This window comes from Elephas maximus, chromosome 7, assembly GCF_024166365.1.
Source record: "Elephas maximus indicus isolate mEleMax1 chromosome 7, mEleMax1 primary haplotype, whole genome shotgun sequence".
Taxonomy (NCBI): domain Eukaryota; kingdom Metazoa; phylum Chordata; class Mammalia; order Proboscidea; family Elephantidae; genus Elephas; species Elephas maximus.
The window spans coordinates 25829627-25840863 of NC_064825.1; the positions used below are offsets into that span (position 1 = coordinate 25829627).

Below are 11237 nucleotides of genomic sequence, written 5' to 3' on the forward strand. Positions count from 1 at the left end.
TCTGTATATTAATCTTTTGAATTCTGCATCTGGTAATTCCAGGAATGCACCTTCATCCAGAAGATCTGCTGATTCTTTGTTCTGAGAACTTGTTGAAGCAATCATGGTCTGTTTCTTTATGTGACTCGATATTGACTGTTGTCTCCAAGCCATTTATAAGTTATTGTATTAGTTTATTTTATGTTTGCTTACATTTTTTTTTTTTTTTACTGTAAACCACAAAAAAACCAAACCCAGTGCTGTCGAGTCGATTCCAACTCATAGCCACCCTGTAGGACAGAGTAGAACTGCCCCATAGAGTTTCCAAGGAGCACCTGGCAGATTCAAACTGCCGACCCTTTGGTTAGCAGCCATAGCACTTAACCACTATGCCACCAGAGTTTCCTTTGCTTACTATACCCTAGCCTTTTCCTTTGTTTTGTTTTGATACACTAGCCTGATTATTTTCACCTTTGAAGTGCTGATGTCCTGGCACCCTACGGCTAGAGCTGTTAACAGGTATATCAGTCTAGGAGTCCATTCACTTTTCTTGTATGAATTCAGCTCAGGTGTCCAGGTAGCTGATCATCAAATGTGTGGTACAGGCTGTGTCCTACAGTCTTAGAGGGGCAGGGATGATTGGTGTAGGTACTGGTATCTCATTGCAGCAGGGGGTCATGCTCTGAACAATGCAGAGGGCTGAGAACCATTCCTTTAGTGTCTGTGAGGAAAGCATGTCCCTGATCCCTAGAGTGTACAGGTAGGTGGGTTCTGCAGATGGACCATGAGTGCTGAATGCTTTTGGTTGTAAGGACTGGGAGGCCCAGTTATCCCTGTTGTGGCTGGCTGGGTGACATGAGTGGAGCCACCAGTCCTTAGGCTCCTGATGTGGGTAGGTGAGAACTCTGTTTAATAGGCAAAGCAGTGTCAAATATCAAACACCCACCTCTCTACCACATAGCTGAAATAGTTGCAGTCTGCCAGCAAGTGCCTGTTCTCCTGAAATAGGCCCACACAGGTCCATGCAGGGGGAAAAGTTATTCAAAGTCCATGGACCATTTATGGCTGGACTAGAGCCACTTCTGTCCTGAGCTTCCCTTTTAGTAGAGCTGGCAAATTATCTTTTCCCCCAATTGTGAATTTATTCCTACTCCAAGGCCGAGAGGATGGCTCCGGATGCTCAACAGGGCCTATCTCAGGCCCAGAGAAATCAGCAGCCACTGAAGCCAGCTTGGGGGCTGGGAGCATGGTAAAACATACACAAGCACTTAGCTTTTGCCAAGAGTGCCGTTCTTCTCTGGTTCCAGAGGTGTAAGTAGGCTGTGAGGCTGGCTGCTTCTCCCCGAAAAAAGTGTGACCAAATACTGCCACCTGCCCGCAGCTGTCACTCCCGGGGATAGTGCCTGAGGGATTTCAGCAATTTAGGTCCGGTAACCCCTCTGTGCTTCTGAACTGTCTCTCCCTCCCCCTGTCCCTCAGTCCATTTTCTAACTTTGCCTTTGATGTTCAGAGCTCTTAGCTTGTCATACATATAATCGTTTCACTTGTTTTTTCTGGTCTTTGTTGTAAGAGGGATTGCAGGAAATGCCTGGCTATTCTGTCATCTTGGCCCCGCCACCCTGTATAATGTTCTTGATGTCATACCACAACCTGTCTGGTCTTCCGTCATTTGTATTCAACACATCAGATCTATTCTTGAGATGGTACTAAATTCAGGTGGCATATACTTGAGGTCATACTTTAGTTCTTGTGGACCATTTCAATTTTCTGAAACTTCAGCTTGAACTTATATATAAGCAAATGATGATCTGTTCCAAAGTCAGCTACTGGCCTTGTTTCTGACTAATGATATTGAGCTTTCCTATCATCTCTTTCCACAGGTATAGTTGATTTGATTCCTGTCTCCAGTTATGTTGTTGAAAAAAGGTATTTGGAACTTTTTTTTTATTTATTAATAGGATATAGTATATTACTAGATTTCTTAGCTTTGAACCATGATTGACTTCCTGCGATAAACTCCATTTATTCATTCTTTAGTATTCTTTTAATGTAATTAGATTCTCTAAGTTATATTTAATTTAGAATTTTTACATCAGTGTTCTGAAATAAGCTGTAAGTATACAATTTATAAATAAGTCTACAGGTCTATAATTTCCTCTCATTGTGCAATTTCTGAGTTCTTTCTATCAATGTTGTGCTTGCTTTAAATGTTGGAAAAAATTTTTTTTCTTTTTGGATGCCTAAATAAACTTGGAAGTATCTGCTTTTTAAAGATTTCACAAAATCCTCCTGTGAATAGCTCCTAGTGGTTTCAAAGTTGTAAATCTATTGATATTTTTCTTTATTTCTTACATAGAGATTTATGTTTCAGGTTTTCTGTCTTCTGGAATTGGTTTTAGTAAATTAAAGTTTCCTAGAAAGGTATCCATATTATTGGGGCTTTTTATTGATTTATTGGAAACCTTCGTGGTGTAGTGGTTAAGAGCTACAGCTGCAAACAAAAAGGTCAGCAGTTCGAATCCACCAGGTGCTCCCTGGAAACCCTATGGGGCAGTTTGCTTCTGTCCTATAGGGTTGCTGTGAATTGGAATTGACTTGACAGCAATGGGTTTGTTTTTTTATTACTTACTCACACTACTGTTAAAAAATATTTTATTGAGTTTTTGGTGAAAGTTTACACAGCAAATTAGAATCCATTTAACAATTTCTACATGTATTGTTCAATGATATTTGTTAAAATTTCCACATTTCCTCATCATTCTCACCATTTTCATTGTGGTTGTTCTGTTTCTCTTATTCTTGCATCCCTGTTCCCAACCCCCGGCCTTCTCATCTTTGATTTAGGGTAAATATTGACTGCTGAGTCTCAAATATATATAAATATGGTGGAGCGTGCTCTCAGGAAATACTGTTTATTTTATGAGCCAATCTTTATTTCCATGAAAGGTGCCCACCGGAAGTTTCAGATCAAAATTTAAAAGGTACTGAGGGCAATAGTCTCTGGAGTTCCCCAGTCTCTGACTGTACAATAAGTCTGAGTATTTTTAAAGATTTTGAATTTTGTTCTACAATTTTCTCCCATTCTGTCTGGGACCATCTATTGTGGCCCCCAGTCTAAAGAGCAGGTAGTAGTCACCAGGCACCATCTAGTTCTTTTGGTCTCTGGATAGGTGATGGGTCATTTTATTTTGGTTATATCTCTTTTATATAATTCTGATTTTTAAAATATATTTTAAGGGCTTTCCTTTCCTTGGCAGATATACACTAAGAATAAATGAATTTAATAAACATCGATAAAGTTACAAATCATTTATGTGAGAACAAATGCTCAAATCAACCGGACAGCCATGGGTTTAGGGACATACTAGGCATGGGTTTAGGGACAGCCTAAAAATGACATCAGAAATAAGCAGTGTCCATGGAATCCAGGCCATGGAAGGAGACACAGGCACATAATTGTTCAGAAGTGGTCTGAGGGTCCCTGAGAGGTACCACAACATCCTATGGCAGTCTGAAGGGTGGGGAGGTCCACTTTAACAGCCTCTGGTAGCCCTGCTTGTCATAGCATGATGAAGCATCAGGCAGCCTGGAAATGTGTCACTCCTTGGAGGTAAAAGGGTCTCCATAAGAGAGAGCTCCAGCTCCAAGGTGGAGATTGGCTGGCAGCTTCCAACTTTCCTGAGGTTAGGAGGATCAGAGGTACAGCCACATTTTCAATAGCCCTTCTTTAAGCCCAGAGGCTTAAGAACACCCATTGTGGTAGACACATCTGAGGACTCGGAGATGCAGCTACATCTACTTGGTTTGTCCCCAGGATCACAGTCAGGAGTGCAGGAGCTTTTGGCAACCTCAGTTGGGGGCAGGATTTTAGGGGCATAAGAGTTGTCCATGTCGATAACTTTGAGCAGGTTCACAGGGGTCATGCAGTCCCCAGCTGTGTCACTGTGGAGTTTTCTCAGAGGCACAAGGATGTTGGGAGGACTCAGTGGAACAACATCAGGGAGATTCACTGTAATGGTGTCCAGTGACAGCAGTCACGGGCCAGGGTGCTTTGGAGAATCGGGACCCAGTGGGGGCCCCAAAGGTTGAAGATAAGGGGCGCCACAGCACCTGGAAGCTTTAACAGGATTCTGGGGTTCAGGACTCACAGGTGCAGGGTCTTCTATCATAGGTCCATTCCCAGGTAGGCGCTGAGCCTTGGGGCCCAGAACTGTGTGTGCTGTGTGCCTCTTGGTTGTGTCCTGGACAATCTGTTTCCCAGGATCAGATTCCCAAGGAAAATGACAACAACGAAGACCAAGACCCCTCTGCCAGCTGAAGGCTGCAGATCAGAGTGGAGGGACCTGGAATCAGCGTCACGGTCAGTCCCGGCTCTGTGGTGCTGGAGATGGTGACAGTAGCAATGGTGGTGGCAGCAGCCTCAGGCCCTACAGCAGCACCGCAGGCAGTAGAGGAGCCCCAGGGCACAGGGGGGCCAGGGCACAGTGGTGAGGATCATCCCCCATGGCAAGAGGCCTATGGGGTAGTTGGGCCAGGGGAGGCAGGAGGTGCAACAGGTCCCTTGAGGCTCCTGCAGATGCCCACCTCTAGGCATTCAGCTATTGGTTGGCTGGCACCATGGGTTCTGTGTGGCTCATGACTACCATGTCTCACCCCTGTTTCCACAGCCCATATCGCTTGGATTGCAGAATGTGCACAAAGTCTTCCATGGAAAACATGACCCTAGCCCCCCTGAAGCAAGACTGAGATGCCACTTTGCCATAATCAACCAGTGCAGGATGGCAACATTGATGGCTTCTGCACAGTTGAAGCTGTGATTGAATCCAGTGTGGTAGCCATAAGGGAACCTCACCATGAACTTGCCAGCCTCGTGGGTGATCAGACTGAAGGGAATCCCATTCTTCCTGAGGAGGGTCAGTGAGCTGAGAGTCACCTTGTTCTTCAGGACAGGGAGCACAGACAGGGATTACCGGAAGGCAGCTTCCTGGACTCCCAGCAGAAGACAGAGCACCAGGTAACCAGTGATACAAGCTTTCCAACCCTCCACCTTTCTTTCGCTTGCTTGCCCGCCCACCGCCCCGCTTCACAGGGGAGGTTGCTGGGCTGGGAGGCACCAGCTTGGATTTGCCACCTACACCAGCCAGCTCCTTCAGTGCCAATTTTATTTGATGCTGTTGCTGCCTTTTTTGGCTTCTTTTGGTTTTCTCTCTCTCTCACACCTTTTCTCTTCTTTTTTTTTTTTTTCTCTCAAGCACCTGGCTCGCTCTGCCATGTCTGCTTCTTCTTGACAGGCTGTGAACTGTCCCTGGGCTGAAGAACCACTTCCCCAGTCCAATCTGCTATGCCTTTGGGATCCCCGGGGACATTTATTTATTTTTATTTTTTCTTTATTCACTTCTTAAAAAAAAATTTTCTTCATTTCTCATCTCTCCACTTTCCTTCTCTCTTGAATACCTGGCACTGTGTGCCATCTCCACCGAATCTAGATGGGGTGTGCAATGCCTAGCAGCTTGGGAACCACTTTCCCAGTTCATGCCACCAAGCCAGTGGGCTCCCTTACAGGTTTTTCTTTCTTTTCTTGATTTCTTGTCTCCGTCTACCATCTTACCCTTCTTTTGTCCTGAACACCTGGTGCCATGTGCCATCTCTGATCCTTCTAGACAGGCTGTACAGTGCCACTGCCCTGGTTTGCACCACTACACTGGTGGGCTTCCTGGGGGCATCTTTTTTTTTCTTTCTCTCTTCTTTTCTTTTCCCAATTTCTTGTCTCCCTTGACCGTTTTCCTTACCCTTCTCTTGAACACCTGGCGACATGTGCCACCTCTGCTCCTACTGGATGGGCTGTGCAGTTCCACTCTGCTGGGGACCTGCTTCCGGTAGGCTTACTTGGGCTTCTGGTGGGCTCTCTTTGTTTCCTTCTTCTTTTGGTTTCTTCTTTCTCTCTATATATATATTCTCTCTATATCTATATATTCCTTCCATTCCTTTCTCCCAACCACATAGCCCCATGTGCCTTTCTCTCTTCTTTTTTTTAAAAAAAAAATCTAGTTTCTTATCTCTCTGTCCCTTCCTTCCTTCCTTTCTCCTGTCCATCTAGTTTTGTGTGCCGTATCTGTCCCTTCTTGATGGGCTGTTCCTCACCACCTGGCTAGAAAGCCACCAGCACACAGCTTTCCTGGGTCTGTGCCACTTCAACAGCAGGCTCCTTCAGCACATTTTTGGGTCCGGTTTCTCCTCTTTCTTGTTTCCCCACACCCACTTAGCTCCACACATCACAATCTGACTATCTGAACTGTGCACTGAACACTGCACCCCTGAGCAGCACAGAAATGGTCTTCCTGAATCTGCCCTGCACTGGACCCCCCAGCCCTGCCCTGTCAGCTCCAGTAGTTACACCATTTTTTTAAATATTTTATTGAGTGTCTGCTGAAATGTTACACAGCAAATTAGATTCTCGTTTAACAATTTATACATAGATTGTACAGTGACTTTGGTTACATTTCCACAATTCGTCAACATTCTAATTATCTTCATTCTGGCTGATCCATTTCCATTTTTCTTCCTTTCCTGCTCCCAGCCCCTGGTCTTTTCATCTTTGCTTTAGGGTAAATACTGACCTCTGGGTTTCAAACAGATCAAAGTTTAAAGGGTATCTCAGGGCAATAGTCTCTGGAGTTCCCAAGTCTCTGCTTGTCCACTAAGTCTGAACTTCTTTTTTAAGACTTTCAGTTTTGTTTTACAGTTTTCTCCCATTTTATCTGGGACCATCTATTGTGGCCCCAGTCAGAACGGTGGGTGGTGGTTGCTGGGCACCAGCTAGTTCTTCTGGTCTCTGGATAGGTGATAAGTCATTTTGTTTTAGGTGTATCTCTTTTATATAATCCTGATTGTTAAAATATAGCTTAAGGACTTGTCTTTCCTTGGCAGATACACACTAAGAATAATGAATTTAATAAACACCAATTAAGTTACAAATCATTTATATGAGAACAAATGGAAAAATTGACTGGACAGCAAAGGGGCATATTAGACAGAGAAGGTATCTTGATGATGACATCAGAATCAAGCAGTGTCCACGGCACCCAGGCCCTGGAAGGACACAAGAATGTAAGTGTCCAGGAGTGGTTTGAGGGTCCCTGAGAGACACAACACCCTATGGCACTCCTAGGGGTGGGGAGGTCCACTTCAGGGGCCACTGGTAGCCCTGGTTGTCATAATGTGAGAAAGCATCAGGCAGCCTAGAAATATGCCACTTCTTGGAGGTAAAAAGGTCTCCGTGAGAGAGAGCTCCAGCCCCAAGGTGGAGATTGGCTGGCAGCTTCCAACTTTCCAGAGGTTAGGAGGATCAGAGGCACAGCCACATTTTCAATAGCCCTTCTTTAAGCCCAGAGGCTAAAGAACACCCATTGTGGTAGACGCGCCTCAGAACTCAGAGGTGCAGCTACATCGATTTAGTTTGTCCCTAGAGATCACAGTCAGGGGTGCAGGAGATTTTGGCAAACTCATCTCGGGGGAAGGATCTTAGAGGCATAAGAGTGGTCCATGGCGATAACTTTCAGCAAGTTCACAGGGGTTGTGCAGTCCCCAGTTGTGGCACTGGGGAATTTTCTCAGAGGCATAATGAAGTTGGGAGGAGTCATTGGAACAATGTCAGGGAGATTCACTGTAATGGTGTCCAGGGACAGCAGGCATGGGCCAGGGTGCACTGGAGAGTCAGAATCCAGTGGGGGCCCCAGGGGTTGAAGATCAGGGGCACAACAGCACCTGAAAGCTTTAGTGGAATTCTGGGGTCCAGGGCTCACAGGTGCAGAGTCTTCTATCAAATATTCATTCCCAGGTAGGGGCTGAGCCGTGGGGCCCAGAACTGTGGGTGCTGTGCACCTCTTGGCGGGTGCCTGGATGGTCTGTTCCTGAGCCTCAGATTCCCGAGGACGACGACCAGGAGGACGACCACGACCCCTTCTGCGACGTGAAAGCTGGAGATTCAGAGCAGGTGGATCTACAGTCAGCGTCTGTGTCAGACCTGTCTCCCCAGGGCTAGTGGCGGTGGTGATAGCGATGGCGATGGCAGAGGCGTCAGGCTCCACAGCAGCGCTGCGGGCAGTGGAGGAGCACCTGGGTGCAGGGCACACAGGGTCGCAGAGGCGGGAGCCACTTCCAGGGGCCAGAGGCCTAGGATGGGGCGGGGCCTGTCTGGGCTGGAGGTGGCTCATGGCCCTCGCAGTTCTCACGGGTGGCCGGGCCTCCCCCCAGGCGGTCTGTTCCTGGCTTGCTGTCACCGTGGGCTTCCTGTGGTCCACGACCACCCGGTCTCGCCCCTGTTTCCACAGCTCGTAGCGCTCGGGTTGCAGAATGCGCACAAAGGTGTCCATGGAAAACGTGACCCTGGCCTCTCCGCAGCTGCACTGAGACGCCACTTTGCCATAATCGACCCAGCGCGGGGTGGCAAAGTTGATGGCTTCGGCACAGTTGAAGCCGTGATTGAAGCCAGCGTGGTAGCCATAGGGGAACGTCACCATGAACTCGCCAGCCTCCTGGGTGATGCGACTGAAGGGAATGCCATTCTCCCTGAGCACGGTGGGCGAGATGAGAGCCACCTTGTGCCGCAGGAAGGCCTCACAGCCCCGCGCACTGCCCGGGAAAAGCTCCCTGGCCAGGCGTTCCAGGCGTCGGCCGTGCTCCGGGGGCACCGCGTACCACGTTTTGGGCTCCCCGAAGTGCAGGTAGTTGATGCTGTACAGGTCCATGTCCTCCGTGTGCCAAGCGAAGGTGGTCTTCCACATGCCGAAGTACAGGTAGGGCGTGTTGACGCCTTCGATGACGACCCCGCACTCCTGTTCCAGCAGGTCCTGAATTGTTCCCAGGTTTCTGAGGTTCCAGTGTTCAGTGTTTTCATCAAACAAGGAGCCGCTGATGTCGGCACCATAAATCGGAGAGTCGTACAGGCGGTTCTTCCAGTACTTTCGCTCCAAGTCTTCAAAATCCAGGTGTGGTGGAGTGCGGTATTTGTCACTGCAGGCCAAGTGGCGATACTCCCCCACGGTCATGGCTTTCTTCTTTTTATGGTATTGAGTAAACACACCTGCCCACCCAGAGACCACCTGCTGCAGAGGAGTGGCTATTAGGATGTCACTGATGTCATTATAGGTCTGTCTGGCTTTCCATTCCTTCGGTGGAATTATCTTAGCCAGGCCTGCTCGATGTGCGCCTTGGGATTCCATGTAAGCAACGTATTCGTTGAAATATTTGAATTCTTCCATGGTTGGATAAAAGGTCATGATGGTACAATGTGGGCTCTGGGTACCACAGGGCTCAGGCTTCATGGCTGCAATAGAAAAAACCAGAGACTCTCAAAGTTTTAGGTATGTTCTAGATACCTGGGAATGCTGGGGAGTAACTTTTTAAAATATATTTTATTGCTTGTAATGAGTTGGTTTATCTGTGAGGCAAAACTCAGACTTGAGCTTTTAAACAAACTCAGTATCTCTCCAGACTTGCTGATTCACCAGAGGGACTCCACCTTGGTCGGCATTTTTTCCCAAAGGGAACAGAATTTTTCCCTGGGGAACATGTACTCCCAGTCAGGTTCCTCAGTTGGGAGTCTAACTCTGTCTTCTGAGGCTTCCCCTCATTGTCATTCTTGGGTGCATGGGTAGCTCCCAACCCCGCTGGAGCAGTGACTCTTCAAGGAAGTTTTAAAAGGAAAACTTAAGAAAAGAATGCAGAATCATTTAAAACAGGTGGATGACAAAAGAAATACTGAGCTGGCACTAAGCTAAAGAAAATTAATATGGTAATATCAACATCAAAATTAAAACTTAAGGTCAAATCGCAAGCCAGGAAAAGAGGAACATCTAATTGGACTAGAAGGAAAAGCATAAAAAGTTTGAAAATAAATGAATTACGCACTCAACAGAAAACTGGATTAAGTAACTCCAAAGAAAAATTTAGGAAAGGAGGGAAAAAGCAAAACAAAAAATCATCAGAAATGGCTACAAGGGATCCCAAAGAAAACATAATATGGAATAGGGATCATGATCAAAAGCTAATTCTTAGAAAAGACCATAGAAGTAACAAATGCCAGGCATGAAAAGAAGGTACAGCAAAACCTGTGAAAGCCGGAACATCTGTGAGGCACAAACCTGTCAGAGAAGGAAAACTGAAATATTTTCCACTAAAACGACTACTAGAAAAGTGGAAAGACCACATTCTGTCAAAGGCGGAAGACTTGTGAGATCCAGAAAAACAAGGCAGTCCCATCTAGTTCAGGCTATCACCAAGTACTATAAAATATAAATAATTGTTTACACATGCCCGCTAAAACCCTGTGGGATGCACATCATTTTATAGAAGGATTCTAGCCTATCTTGTACAAACTTCAGAAATGTTTTGGTATGAAAAATATCTAGTTCATTTTATAAAGCTACAAGTATAGCGTAAAGACTCTGACGGTGTGATTGTTAAGCACTTGGCTGCTCTTCAGAAGGTGGGTGGTTCAAACCTACCCAATGCTCCAGGGGAGTAAAGACCCGGCCATCTCTTTCTGTACATCGACTCAGTGGCAAACAACAAAGCATAACCTTGATACCAAAACCAGAAGGAAGCACTAGAAAAAGAAATCTACAGGCCTAATTTTATTAAAAGAAAAGTTTAAAAAAAAAATCTTGAATTAAGTTGTATCAGATCTTAAAGGAATCAGGGCATTAAAAAAATATTAAACCATTGTCCTCAAGTCGATTCTGACTCATAGCCACCCTATAAGACAGAGTAGAAATGCCCCATAGGGTTTCCAAAGAGTGCCTGGTGGATTCGAACTGCCGACATTTTGGATAGCAGCTGAGCTCTTAAGCACTGCACCACGTTATTGCAAGAATGACTAACAAAAAATCTAATGATATATCTCAATACAGTAATGGACAGAAAGGAAAAACAATTTTGTTGCATGCAGAAAAATATTTCAAATTACCCAACATCCATTTCATTATTTTAATATACATATTAAATACATTTTACTAAAAAAAAAAAAAAAATCCTGTAATTAGAATGAAGATCTTATAGGACAGAGTAGAACAGCCCTATAGGGTTTCCAAGGCTGTAATCTTTAGGGAAGCAGACTGCTACAGCTTTCTCCCCAAAAGGTCTCAACCCCTGTAACAACAAAAATAGAATGTAACAGGAAATTAATCTAAAATTGATATGCACTAACACAGTTTATAAACAAAATGTTCTACATTCTACTTTGGTGAGTAGCATCTGGG

The 11237-nt window shown here is 45.6% G+C and overlaps 1 protein-coding gene across 1 annotated transcript; it reads right to left on the reverse strand.

Annotated features, from left to right (window-relative positions):
• Positions 1-7481: 7481 nt before the first annotated feature.
• Positions 7482-9302, reverse strand: LOC126078878 (lysine-specific demethylase 4D-like). The gene has a single exon (XM_049889684.1). It carries the CDS (start codon positions 9300-9302, stop codon positions 7482-7484), a length of 1821 nt encoding a protein of 606 aa, XP_049745641.1.
• Between the last annotated feature and the right edge of the window lie 1935 nt (positions 9303-11237).

What these genes read in the sequence shown, in the direction of transcription:
- LOC126078878 (XM_049889684.1), bottom strand. Translation starts at nt 9,302, where the DNA reads ATGAAGCCTGAGCCCTGTGGTACCCAGAGCCCACATTGTACCATCATG.